Source organism: Vidua chalybeata, chromosome 3 (assembly GCF_026979565.1).
Source record: "Vidua chalybeata isolate OUT-0048 chromosome 3, bVidCha1 merged haplotype, whole genome shotgun sequence".
Taxonomy (NCBI): Eukaryota; Metazoa; Chordata; class Aves; order Passeriformes; family Viduidae; genus Vidua; species Vidua chalybeata.
In genome coordinates this window covers 29868435-29883389 of record NC_071532.1, presented here as the reverse complement: position 1 = coordinate 29883389, position 14955 = coordinate 29868435, and the positions used below count along the sequence as shown (strand labels likewise).

General features: G+C 35.9%; 1 protein-coding gene across 5 annotated transcripts in view; it reads right to left on the bottom strand.

Moving 5' to 3' along the window:
• CAMKMT (calmodulin-lysine N-methyltransferase) overlaps positions 1 to 14955 on the bottom strand; it is a 214051-nt gene that overhangs the window by 33180 nt on the left and 165916 nt on the right. For all 5 annotated transcript variants that reach the window (XR_008429775.1, XM_053937379.1, XM_053937381.1 and 2 more), the window contains exons 4-7: positions 12913 to 12973; positions 9895 to 9949; positions 8779 to 8842; positions 3620 to 3686 (exon numbers count right to left, since the gene is read on the bottom strand). Coding sequence is in view for 4 of the 5 variants with exons in the window: in XM_053937379.1 (XP_053793354.1) it covers positions 3620 to 3686; positions 8779 to 8842; positions 9895 to 9949; positions 12913 to 12973 (247 nt within the window). In the remaining variant the exon portion in view is untranslated. The remainder of the gene's footprint in view (positions 1 to 3619; positions 3687 to 8778; positions 8843 to 9894; positions 9950 to 12912; positions 12974 to 14955) is intronic.

The window sequence follows — 14955 nt, the reverse complement described above, 5'->3', positions numbered from 1 at the left end:
ACTAATTTCATTGGTCTTAGAGTAAAAACATGTCACACCATTGGTGTGCAGTGAATGACGCACAGTGGCAGAGCATATCTATAAACAATGTGAATAACAAGATAGATTAGAGAATTATTTACATTCTTTCCCAACTGTTTCCCAGGCTCTTGCCTGGTTAGAAAACCTTTCTCTTTCTCTCTGACTGAGCTGAGAATATCCACAAGACCTCATCCACTGCTATGCTGGATGCCGTTCAGTATTTTGAAAGACTGTTTTTCCATTATGGATTTAGTTCTGGAAACTTGTAATTGCATTACATTGGTAAGGAACACTAAAATCTCAAATAAAATTATAACCTATCTGTTAATCTTTAAGCAGAAGGAATTGTCTCTTTTAGTTACATGGTCATTAATTCTTGATGTGGGTTCTACATTTGACTGTGGGATGAATAAAGAGTCTATGATACACTATTACTGATCAAACCAAAGGGTGCACTGCCACAAGCATTTTTGTTACTGTCTTGATGTTACATGTCCTTGTTTACATCCTCACGTGAAATGGAATCTCTCTGAGGCAACTCTTAGCAAAACAATAGACTTGTTCACAGCTAAAACTCCACAGGTCCCATATCAGCAATTAGAACACAACTTTTGGTCTTTACAGATTTCCATGTTCTCAGACAAGGGAATCTGAAGGAAGAGCAAATTCCCTAGTCGGTAGGACAGACTGAGTCTGTTAACTGCAGAATTCATTACAAGCCTTCCTCTCCGGTAAAGCTTTGCCATTATGACATTTGTAATAACAACAACAACTTGTCAAACTTTACTACTCAAACAGCTGTTCCAGGATGATTTCCCCATTAAAACAAATAGAAAACAAGGAGCAGGGATTTCTTGACTTTGTTGTTAATTTAATGATTGGTGGACGTGTTAAAACAATGATATAACGCATGTCAAACCAGTAACGGCTGATGGTACAAAGAAACATATGCTAAGTTATAGGGTAAACAATGCAATTCATGGATAATTTCTGAACTGTGAAAAAAATAGAATTGTTGAACCCATACATGGTATTAATACCCTTCACTATGGCAAGACATTACTGGTAACTTGGTGGTATTACTGTATCTATTTCTAGTAAACATAAGCAAGAAATCCTGGGCATATTCATGAAAAATAAAAATAAAATAGAATTGTATATCCACTGCAAAGTAAACTGCTTACTATTATTACATTATAACACAAAATATGACAAACTGCCAGTTTGGCTTACATTACCATATTTTTAAACAATAATCAAGACTTGGCAGAGGGCTAGATAAGTAATCATTCACTGCATTTTGTATAAATCTAGATAAATAAATGTATGGCAGGTTGTCCTAATCTAACTTCTCTTGGCTGATACCAGATTGTTCCTTTTTGCTCCATGCAGGTTTTGGCATACTTTCCAGGCATAGACTTGAATATCCAGAACAGTCTCAAACTGATTCTCATACTGATAACTTCTGCTCCTGTGCAAGGAAAAGAGTGCAAGATCCTGACATAAGATGAAGGTGTTGTGAGAAGAGACTATTCTGAATCATCTTTTATACAGAAAGAAGCTTTTAACTTTGCACTAGCCACTGTGAAGTTGCAAGACTGGACACTGCCTAAATGATTATAGGAAAGAAGATGCCTTCTCCAGATTAAATTGATGCTCAGTAAGTCACTTACAGACATCACTCAATTCATTTGCCTGCAAAATCTGATCAAAGTAAAAGAAGTCACTGAATGTCACTTTGCATGCCAGTTTTGCATTCTTCCATCCAAAACACTATGTTTTCTTCATTTTTTTGTGTTTTTTTTCTCCTTTTTTTTCCTCCCCACAACCATTATATAACTATGGTTTTCATCTGCAGGAAAAGTGAATCAAGTTTACAGTAATATTTCAGACTTTACATCAGCCTTTTATTTCCCTCAAGGCATTAAGAAGGAATCATATAACTTTGTTACTGCATCATGTCATTACTGAATCTGAAGGATTGATCAATCCATTAGAAAGTCATTTGAATAGTCATTTTATAAAACTTTATACTGTTACAACTAATCTGCAAAAGCCTTAAGAAGGTAGAATTAAAAATCAAGTGTTGTAATGTGTCTTTTTATTTTCATATAGTGCTTCACATTATTTTGTAATTTAATTATTTTATTTATGCAAATAAGGCCTCAAACACTATTGCACTCAAGAAGTTAAACACTTGACATTTTTATTCCTTAAAATGCAACATTTTATGATGTCTAGATATGTTTATTAATTAGTGATTATTAACACCCAGTAAACAACATCATGTCTTGTAAAAACACAATCTTTCTTCACAGCGTGAGGCTGAAATCTATTATTCACTGATTCCATATGCTGAAATACACTCAAATGATCACAAATGACCTTAAGCATTAGATAAATGTAAATGAGGACAGGGTAGAAAATGTGCTTTTGATTGATATTTAAAAGACCAGGTTTGAAGTCTTGACAAGGGATGAAATCTGAAATCTCACACAAAGTATAGAACAGCTGGAAATCTAAACAAATCTAAGCTTCTGGATGGACATACCACATAGCCTCTCCTCAGCAGAGTGTCTGAGGCTGCTCACAAGAGGTGCTCAGCACATGGAACCTGAAAGACCATTCCTGGGATCCACATGGCCTCTATCTACTTGGCAGGCTCTTATTAGGCTGCAGAGACGTATCCCTAACTTATATGCACACACCCCCTAATGAAGGCAGAATTTTTCTAGCCCTAAGTGCTCACTTAAACTAACTTCTCTACATAGAATGGCTACAAAGGCATAGGATTAAATGATGTGAATGATAGCCATTAAAACCATACGGGTTTAACCCTCTATGTGAATAAGCTTATTCTGCATTAACACTTTGTCTTCCTCAGCCCTTTTTCAGCTTTACTTTTGCCAGTTTTAGAAGGACTGAGTGCTCCTCTGCAATGTGAGTCATCAAAAAAAAAATTAAATACACAAATAAGAGTGTACTATTTGCTCTTAGGTAACCATTTTCTAATTCTTAACCTTATACCACAAATATGAAGTGCTTTATAATTTACTTTTAAAGTACTGTGAGAGGTGAACACACTGCTCTTGGTTCCCATACTCCCCATCCGTCTTTGCAGTGACAACATAATAATGATCACACAGACAGGATGACCAAAAAACCTCCCATGGATGTTCCAACATATACCTCAGGGGCAAATGGGATTTGTTGTCACCCTAAATTTTCAGAGCTATTTAAAATGAAATCTGACAGAGATTTAGATATATTCATTCCAAATCTCATTTTCAGTACAACAGGTAGTGTTGACTTTGAAGCAGACAAATTTCAACCATGCACTAAATCATAGACTGAAGAGACATAGCATAATTTAAAAAAGGAAAGAGAGGGTTTGTCACCAAGGTTAATCATACTGTATTTGCTATTTTTAAAAAATACTTTTAAATTTCTCTCTTTCATCACTTACCTACTTACATATACACATCCGTATGAGCATCAGTAACACAGGTCAGACTTTCACACTTTTGCATACATTTCACATCTATAGTAATACAGAAGTACATGCAAGAATCAGTAAAAAAGTTTAGTACAGTCTTACCAGCTTGACACCTTCTGAGCCTTAAATACTCCAGCATTTCGGTTTCTTGTGATGATTTCATTTACATCTGTAGTATAACTGTTAAGAATTATATACAGAAGAATTATCTACAAAACTAGAACAATAATAAAAACAATAATAAACCCAACTATTTTCCATTTATAATGCCTTCATAATGTTCTTATCTGTTTGTTCTTCTTTAGTCTGTACTAAGAGTCAATCTTTTTTCAGAAGCATACATTTTACATTGCTACTCCAGCACATCAGCCATAGATCTCTGCAGCAATTTGCTCTACTTTCCTACTTCTATTTACTCTTTCATTTAAGGAATTTCTAGCCCTGTAGCTATAGAGGGAAGTGAAAAAAAAAAGTCTCATACATCAGATATTTAAAGGTAACTATTTATAAATATAAGAATTACAACCATGGAGAAATGAAATTTTTAAAATCACTAAATGTCCACTCTAGTTTGTGTTCCTGTTCACTGTTATCACTATACCTAATGCTGAGATTTTGGAGGTTTCTGTGTTTTAAGAACCTACCCACAAAAGACACACCTATGTTCTTGGCTCTGTTTTGGTGAAAACAACACACAACAGGAGCACCTTAACCTATAGGCAAAGGAGTTTCTAGTCGGATTTTCTTTCTTGAGAACCACCTTAAAAGAGTGGAAAGCAGTAAGTGCCCTAGATAGAGTAGGGCACTGTACCTCAACAGTACCTCAGCCTTGTGTCTCAGCATCTTGTAGTTTGGAAATTCAAGTCACAAATTTGGGTAGCCATTCAGGCAGGTTAAAGCAAGGGCTGTCAAGGAAAACTTTCAGGGGAAGCTGGGACCAGCCATCTATGGCTAGAAAGATAACCATCATGATCAATCATATGTGGTTAGTGAGAAGCCACTCACTCGGAAAGGAAAAGGTGTAGCAAGTAAGTGAAAACTCTGAGAATATTAATTGCTACTCAGTGTGAATCCATGCATTCCTGAATGGTTCACTTTCAAATGTAAATAATTATTTTAAGTGGACTTTTTTGTAAAGATGTAAAAGATTCTTTCTTTTTTATTTAAGGGATAGGAAATTTGATGCTAATTAGGAGAATGTTTCTAGGTCCACAAAATATGTCAGAACTTTCAAAAGTGCTCTTATAAGAAAACTGAATATGAGGCAGGCTAATTTGAAATATTGCTGATATATCATTTTCTTTGCTTTGATATATCTTTTTCTTTGCTTTGCTGAAATCACATAATTTGCCTTCCTAATGGAGTTGGGTATTTAAGAAAAGTTATTTCAGGAAAGTCTCTATCCAAACACTGGAAAAGACAACTGGTATTTTGTGAAGTAAAAACTAGAAATGGAATGACAGAAAACTGGTTTAAACAAATCTCTGTAGTTTGGATGTGCCTTTTAAATAGTTTCCACAACATGTAATGAGGAGTAGGAAATGAATGGTCTACACATGGGCAGCAAAAGGAAGGCATAAATAACTCCATGAGCAGATCATACTACTTTTAAATAGGGGCAGAAATAACATTGTTGATAAATTAGCTACACTGCACTTAAATTATATAACTGGGCAAAACTATTAGTAATGGTTATAAATACATTAGCACTAGATTTAAAAAAATAATTTAAGAGCCCATATCTTTGGGCATTCAGGCTAAACATGACCCTTCTAACCTAAATTTCCCCAGACTGTTGAAAGATCCATACACTGTATTCTAATGGCCATTATAGTGCACTGTAACAATGTTTTGTACTACTGATGCTTTCAGACAGTAGTTCAAGTCACCAGTGCATGGTGTGAAACAGAGCTAAGGCAAAAAGTACCCAGCCTCTCTGAAACAGGAGACAATTTTTACTAAAGTGAACCTTATCCTTGGATTTGGAAATGTCAAAGTGAGTAAAGATGCTTCCAGTATTTTGAGAAAATAAAATTTGATGTGCATGACTGACTTATGTCACAGATATAAGCTAAGTTGAAAAATTTGTATCTGAATGCATATCAACCAAAATTACAACAGGGGATGAATCTGATAACTTTGCCCCTGTATATCTCCATTATTCACTTGAAATTCCTATAGTTTTAATCCTAATACTTCCCTTATTTAAATGATACTGAAAGAACTTAGATAAAACACACTAAATTAACAATAAAGTTCTGAACAAGGTGGCAAAAGAAGTAACATCTGTCTTTATTTTATTGATTTTGCAATATAAATTATCTATTGAATTAATTCAAACCTGTTCATGATAAGCAAAAGGAGTTAGAGTGAAGTCTTTTAAATGGTCTACCGACTCAAGCCATAATATCCTTTTTAAAACCTCCATAAGCATCATACATAAGATCATTGATTAATACAAAATATAGCAATATATTTCACAATGAGAGGGTTAGAATGGCAACAATTATTTGATTGATTAATTTGTAAAATTTTTTAAATTTCTAACATTTCAATAGCAAATCCTAATACAGATATTGAAAACATACATAGTGAATACTTCATGTGGCAGTATGAAATGGAGACTAATCAGAAGCATGTCAAAAATCAAAAGAAAAATCAAATCCTCAAAAGCTTGAGATTTCACAAAGCAAAGCTGTTAGTTATGCTCACCGAACAGTGATAGCAACAACAAAAACAACAATAATTATGATGATGTTGATAATACAAAGGCAGATTCTCAGATGCAATGCACTATTGCCAGGTCGATTTTCAATTACATTTCACTGATGTATTCATTTGTTTCTTAATGTGCTCATCTTGCCCATTAAGAATAATTAGCAGGCTTGCTTGGTGATTTCCTGGCTTCTGACAGGGATTTTTTTTCTTTTTTTGTTGACAACCACTTTTACTTTTTGGAAAGTAATTTTTGGATATTATAGTATGACTGGCTTGTAATTTAAGCTTCCTAAGAAATTTAAAGGGAAGATGTAAACAGTAATTTAAAAACAAGATTATTTTAATCTATAATACCTACATAAAAAACATAATACTAGACATTAACTATTCCTGAAGAGCAGAATCTAGAAAATAAAACAGTATTTTATCCCACATGACTTTAATTTGGTATGCTAAACAATCAAAAAATACCATCAGCAATAATAAGAACTAGCAGAAATACATAATTTGTAGCCAGTGGCACTTGGGGTGAATGCTACTTTCAATTGCACCTACAATTCTATCCTGATTTCAGTGAGTCTGGTGAGGCTGAGATAGATCTAAATTTAGCCTAAACTTCTATTATAGCCAGTCACTATAGAAAAAAGTGCAAAAGAAAATTACCGTAAGACAGATCATAAAATTACTACTGAAGTCCATAAACCATATAAAATGCAACAGAAATTTTATTATGTGCACTTTTAAGAATACATTTCACCTACACAGTAAAGTTCTTAGCCTGCTGCACTTTGGCACCCTGCTAATATTAAGCCCATTGTAAAATCCAGCACAATAAAAGCACTTTGAATGCTGAGCCTTCTGAGCACCAAATGTTAAAAAAGAAAAATAAATTCCTGTTAGAGCCGTCCACCAATCACTTCCCTGAAAGGGATTCACTGAGTGAATACAGATGAAGACCTCTTGTGAGACTTTTGGGAACAGAAGACGTTTCTAAAATATATTGTGAAAAGCTAAGGTGTGATAATTAGATAATATTAACAGTATCTTTTTCAGGAATAAAAGCACTTTTATTTGTTTAATTCCAAGGACTGAGTGAATATTTTCGCACTTGCTAATTTGCCTTGTTATAAAATACTTCTACATTTCAAAAAAGTTCAGGTATGTTTATGGAATCTGCTATGTAAGACATTTGCTGAGTTGATGATTACTGAGCCCACCTGAAGCTTTTTGTGGGTAAAATGACCTTTTGTTGAATACCTATGCTTCTATACAACATGAGTTTGTTTTGTTAGACTAGTTTTGAAACACTTCTTTTCTCCTACATTTTTTATCTTCATAATGACATGGAAGAAAGATTGGAAGGGTGGTGCTGATTAAAATACACAGAAAAATAAATACTTCCTCCTTAAGACACAAGTCTAACACATTAGAATTTAACAAAATAATAATCCCTGGAAAACAGGTGAGAACTTGCATTTTCAAGAAAAAAGAGACTTTTAGCAGGCTTACTTCAAGTTTTAACAGATATGATCTAGGATTGACTGTTTTTAATGTGAAATTGTTCAGGTGTTGTCAGCACTTATAGTTACCTCAGTTACCTCTGAGAAAGTTTTTTTAAAGGTAGTAGCTAATATTATTGCACTGAAATGTCTCCTTTTTTAACAGGCATCAGCAACTGCAATTTACTGCAAGTACTCACTACGTTAGCTTTCAAATATATATAAATATCAAAAAGAAGTAATTCTGATGCTGCAGTGGCCAAAACCTGAAAAATTAGCCTGCCTGAAAATGTAAATGGAAAGATTATCAAGGAACAAAAGCAAATAGATATCTTCCATTTTTTCCTCTCCATTTCTAAGAGCGATTAGTATTCACCGAATATATCTGTTCTTGTTCTGTGCTGATATTTAATGTGGCCACAAATTATGCTCACTCATTCTCTTGCTTAACCCAAGTCCAGTTCAATTTTATGAACTATCTGTTCATATTAGAAGGGCATAATAGCAATTTCTTCTAATATAAGAAATACAATAAAATACTTCCTACAAGGGACAGAGGAGTTTTGCAATCTTACATCAAGAGAAATAATGATAAATTGGTAATTGATTAAGCAGACTAAATGGGTAATTTGTAGGCAGTTATAACTTAGCAGCAGCAATGAAACATTTCAACATACACTGGAAAAGCTCTGAAAATATATGAATGCTGAGTATGCTTTAAGGGGCTAGTATCTGAAAGTAGGGGAAAAAAATCTAGCTCTTATGCAAAACAGAGCTCAAAACAGATACTCAACCATGAGGCAAATATTTACTACTGTACCTGCTCTATACCAACATGTGCATTTTTAATTAATGTGGAAAATGTGGCATTTATTATGAGGATAGCTGCTGCTCTATTCAAGATATTCCACATCTGTTTTTTAATTACTCATGTGGGGACTACTTCTTAATATGCCCCATGCTGTCTGTCTTTATATCAATTGTTACTCAGCCAGTAAAAAGGAATGAGCACAACAAACCAGTTTTCTATCTGAATAAGGATACTTTTGATGGCCTTTTCATTTCCATCAGTTAACAGAACTTCTTTGACATCTGCAGAAATAGCAACCTGAAAAAAAGAGCACAGCAAACAATGAGCAAATATGCTTGTCTGTGTGGAAGTGAAGACAGGAGTGACAAGCCTTCAGTATCATGCTTCCTCACCTATTTCTCTGTAACAATCTTCAATCTTTTTTCATTTTATGTCTGCATTATTTTAATCATTCAATCAAATCAGTCAATACTTTTATCATTCCATTTGCGGGAGCCTCTATCTTGCTATCATTCTGTTCCGTAATTGCATTGTGACAGCCGATGATGGTATTCTGAGAGGCTTTCATTTGCGGGCTTCTGTTTATCTAGTAGAGCCATCATACAAGGCTGTCACTCTGCCTTTCAGCTTGCTTCTGTCTGACTGCCTGATGCCCTTCATATAACTTTGCATTGCAGGCAGATGGCTTTGTAAGGGTAATTTTTTTGTGAGCTTTGACATGCTCGCACATTGGGCTGTAACCTCGACACATTGTATAAGAGCGACAGGTTTGTCAAATGCCAATCAGTGTAACAATATGCTTTTATTTGTAGAGACATAAAAACTTGTCTAATGCACTGCACTGCTACATAATATCTCCTGAATACATGACTCAGAACCCAGAGAATGGTGAACGACTCTCCTGAATGGCCAATCTAATTCAAAAGAATCTAATTACCGAGAGCTCTGGATCATGTTTGTTGGTGTAATAATGCAGGCAAAACATTAGCAGCTATATCATGGTGCTCCAACTGTGATTCGCCAGGCTATTCCTGTATCTTAGCAAATGGGACTATAATCTGAAAAAAAAAAAAAGCTTCGGCTATGGCAATGAAAGACAGACCGTACGTGGCCTGGAATGTCACAACAAAAGATATTGACTACACCGAGGTAAAATGTTTCTGCTCATCGAGGCAACCATAAAATCAATATGATACGAAAGCAAGTCAATCTAGAAGGTCTCTCAAGACTCTGCAGCTTGACCGCAGCTGAGGCTGTTGACAGTTCTCTGACCCAGCAGTTGGAGGCACTGGAACATTTTTCCTTTTGTTTCTTCCTCTGAATGGGATTGGAATTGAGAAAAGACCTACCATGAGCCCAGCCAAGCATGTCATGCCACCCCCTAGCTCACACACAGCAAGGTCCCTGAAAGAGAGAAAGGAAATGGTAGAACCCATACAAATTAGATGAAAATGGTCAGAGAGACATATATGTTACAAGAACAAATTGCCATCTGCAGTAAGAACTGAGCTACCAGGAAGTTGTAGAGACATGACTAGGCTACCTCATGTCGTTTTGCGTTTTAAAAATAATTATGAAATAGAAAAGTCACAAAGCAGGCAAATCAGTGGGGGTTCCCTCATTAGTGTTCAGTGCAACATTACCACCGCTGAGCTGAAAAATCTGAGAAGGTTCCCTTTTTTCCCTTGTCAATGGCTCTGTCTTTTAGAACTAAACTAGCTAGAGTAGCGAAAGATAATTGTTAGGAAAGGATAACAATGTTAATCCACATTCATTCTTGCAAAAACAGCTAGAGAAGTAAATGGGGAAATTAATATTATTTATATATCTCTCCATACAGTTATGCCTAAAAGCCTTTTTATATTAAAAAGAGAGAAGTTTTAAAGCAAGCCGTATACCACAAAATAATTGCACACTAAGAAATCTGATCCTTCAATTAGCACTTAAAACTGCAAGTGACCTACAAACAATGCTGTTATGAACAACGATGGGAACAGCAAACGGTTAAGCCTCAGAAAACTAAACGAAGTTAGTGTCAAGAGCCTAAACTGAGCCCGATCAAAGGGCTGAATACATGGTCTAAAAGGCTGCTTTTAACTTAGACCATACTGTGCTGTTATTAAGACGTGCATGTGAAATATAATTTGGCGCGGAGAGTGTGCCGGATGGGAGCTTGCAGGGGGAGCCATAAAGAATGTCCTCCAGAGCCATGGCCTGCCCCAGGAGGGGAGGAGGGAGGGATGCTGACCCTGCATCGAAACTGTGTGTGAAGCAGTGTCTGGGGCAAGGCAGAGCCTCAGTTTAGGAACATGCTGCTTTATAGTAAAATCTGCGGCAACTGTTACAGCTGGCAGGAACATTCCCATTGAGACATTTCTGACAGGCAGAAAAGGGAATTTTAGCTTAACTGTTTGGTTGAGTCTGGTTTTGGGGGGGGTTTTGGTTGCTCTTTTTTGGTGCACCTTTTCTTCTCCCCTAAAACATTAACATCTGAAAGTCTATTTTTATCTGAAAGGGTCACCTCCCTACTCACTCAACAGTGATATTTAGGAAGAGTATCTAGGATGCCATATCAGTATCAGTATAAAGATGCTGATATTTTGTTCACTGAGGCGAGCGGACTAGGCTGTATGACTGTATAATAATGCTCACTGTCTGGATGGGTTAGATTTATTTTTCTTAAACACCACAATTTTTATTTGAAAAAAGTCTAGTTGTCCTATGTAATCAAAATGAGACAAAAGAAAGACATACCTTGGAGGAACAAGCTGTGCATAAACCCAGTAAGAATATAAAACAAATATGGGGAAATTTGCAATTTGGAATTTTAAACAGAATGATTATTGGGTTTTACTCAAAATAAGTTTTAGTTTTTCTAAACCAAGTGTATTATATATTAAAACTTTATAAATGTCGTTATATATAAGGCTTACAAGGCACTTACTCCTCTATAAGAATCATACTTACTGAAATAAACACGGAAAGTATCCAGTGTAAGGCTTTTAGTGCATTTTGAACCATATTGCAAAGTAAATGAGCATACACATACACACAAAAATTTATGCATATGAAATTTATTTCAGTGCAAATTCCCTTACTAGCAAGTTTTAAAAGTTGTATCTGTCTCTCAGGCAATATATAGTGACATTTATAAATGAGAATTAACATAAGAAACTCTACTCTGAGAGTACTGTCAGAAGGGCATAATCCTGAGAAATCAGGATGTGAAACTGCCCATTTACCCCATGGAAGTTTTACTGATTGTTGTGTCTGAGTACCACAGCTTGCATACCAAAACTAGGAAAACACCCTCTGAGTGAGCAGCACATGAGGTTTGCTGTGAGGAGCCCTGGAGAAGAAGTAGAGCATATGAGCATGGGGCCAGACAGCAAAGTGCTACAGGGACATCTCACTACACCAGCAGAAGGCACACAGCCAATCTGGGAGGAAGGAGCAGTGGCTGTCAGATCAGGCGTATGAGCTGCCCCCTCAATGGGCTGCACTTTGCTCAGGTGGTGGATGGAGTAGGAACGAGGCTTTATGGACCAGGGCATACTTTGGTGCCAGGTCTTTGATTACAGATAGGAGTCTAAGTAAGTTGCTCATTTGATACAAGGGGCAGGGACTTACAGTTTGGTCTTCCTGATTTTACTCAACACCACATTTACACAGACTGGGATTTCGTATACTCCAAGCTGGTTTACTTGGTATTTGCCTTACACCCTCATGCAGAACGGAATTTATGCCTCCAAATGCATCGTTATAATAGCTTTTTTTGCACCCTATTCATCTTCCAGACAATGAAACTTCAAGGATTTCCAAGTGCAAATCTCAGTATAGTCAGGGGAAAGGAAAGCAGACACAGGATGGATTTTATATTTAGATGTTCCTGTTGGAGCCTTGATAGCTGACTTCTACAAGTTTGGAATAAAAGTGAAGGATGTTTCAAAACTATTTCACAACACTTAAAAACAGGTGCAAATTCCTCTTACTATATGCAGTGATTTTAATGTATTTCATCAGATAATATTTTGCTTGCTTTTGCAACAGATGTCAGTTTAAAGAATATCTTATTTTTCCTGACCTTCACAATCAGCACTGATCGATTGGAGCTTCACTTTTGTTTCCCAAAATCAAAGTGAAATAAAACGCCTTGAGAGGAAATCAAAAGTCTTTGACATATAGCAGAAAGCTTGCTGTGCAATATTAGTACCCAAAGGCAGCTCAGAATTCTTTGTTAAGAGCAACATGCTTTCACCTTGAACATTTTAAATTTAATCTGAAGACTTAAATCATAGCAATCTTTACCATGCAGATACAATAAAACGAAGAGATTGGAAAATATCTTTTTATGTTTAACTCTGTACCTGAATATTTCATTATGCTTTAGGCAGTAGTAAGCCAGCACTTCTTCAGATGGCCAGAGACCTATAAAACAAAGATATTTGCCTTCTTAGAACAGATTTTTTCTGGTCTAAAATAATATTTGAATGCATATTACCATTTGCAGACCTCTACCCACTGTTTTATTTTCTATATTTGCCATAATAACATGGAATAAAGAAAAATAGAAAGAAGACCTAGGATTTAAGCACTGGAATTGAGTATTTCATAGATTTCATCACAACTAATGATCAGAAATTTATAGATACATGCACACACACATAAACATACTCATATATTGACACATATACATGCAATACTCAAGACTTTAAAAGTCATATAAAATTTAATTCACTTGGGCATTCACATGAACATCAACCTGTTTGTACCAGGCCAGATGAAAGGCCGACTTTGCCTTGTCCCCTGTTTCCAACAGGGGAGAGGAGCCCTCTAGTTTTTCATTAACTACATCATCATCATCATCATCATCATCATCATCATCATCATCATCATCATCCTCATCATCATCCTACAGTCATTCAATTTCTTTCCCGTTTTTTTTTAGTTTGCATTAGGTCAGGCACCAGTCTGACTGTAAGTGAGACTGACCAGCAGTACATGCTAAGGACAAATCCAGAACTAGGGCAATAAAAGTGTAATTTCTAGTTGTGGCTCAAGAAATTCAGAAGAAGGAGGAGAGGAAATACAAGTGCTAAGTTCTTCTTAACAGGCATTGAATGATTTTTCTGGTTGTTCTGTGGTAAACTTTCCAGAGCTGCACCAGGAAGCACCACAGTTTCACCCTGCTGTACAAACAAACCCCTCCTCTCTCTTTTATACTTGCTTCCCTGCCATTTGCATTTGAATTCCCCTAGTTCTGCTACAGAAATATCCAGGAGCAATCACACTTTCTTCACCTAATCTGTATTACTTATGAATTCATTAGCTTCCATCATAAAATTTACACTGGTCATCATCAACATTGACAACTACTTGGAGGCTTCCATGTAAATTTATTTCTTCAAAACCAGTCTCATGAAACTGGCTGTTTTGCCAGACCAGTTTCCCACCTGACTGGGATGTCCAACAGAAGTGCTGTGGCCCATGGAGAGGGCAGCACAGGTCCTGTGTGCCTTGAATGCTCTCCTGCAGGCACCAGACTTCATTGCTAGAGCAGGCCTGAGGAAACCAGACTCATACTCAGGAATTTGAGTTGTGTCTGCAAAGGTTCCCAAAGTTAAAGGAGGAAGAATCAAAGGCATATGCAGCTGAATTATAGCTGTATGTGTTTTTCATCTGGGGTTGCTTAGCAATGAAAAACCATGTTTATGTGTCTGTCCACAGGTAAAATCCAGAGTTGACTTCCCCCCTCCACCAACACACGAGATTAAGAATTAAGACACAAACTTCATCTTATGAACTACAGAAATTTCAATGGTCCCAGTAAACTTATTTGACATATAGAGCATCTTTTAGATATTTCTAGACAAGTAAGCTGCATGGAATTCAACTTACTTGTCTAGAAATATCCTTTAGACCATTTTTACCATATTTTGTTCTCAAGGCTACAAACACCACTACATTTTTAATAGAACCAGAAGTTTGGGAGAAAAACTGTCATCCTTTAAATCACTTAAAGCCTGACTGAAACCATCATCAATGTAATTCGTCCTTTCCATCCAGTAAGTATCCTGAACTACCCTTACTCCTAGTGAGAAATAATGAAAATGTAAAAACATCTTGACTGCATGCAAATCACGCAAAAGCCAAGACAGGATTTGTCCAAAACTTTGTATATAACTTTTGTATTAAAAAGATATTTAAAGGGAAAAAATAGAATGATGATACATACGTATGACAAAACTACTAATGCAATACTGCATTTGTCCTGTTTATGACAGTTCAGTCTAATCAGGTGTTTTTGAATGTGCTATTTTGCTTAGACTTGCTAAGGGTTAAAATAAAATACTCATACAAGAATATCCATTCTTTACTGAAACATACACTAAGAATTGTACAGGGTTTTT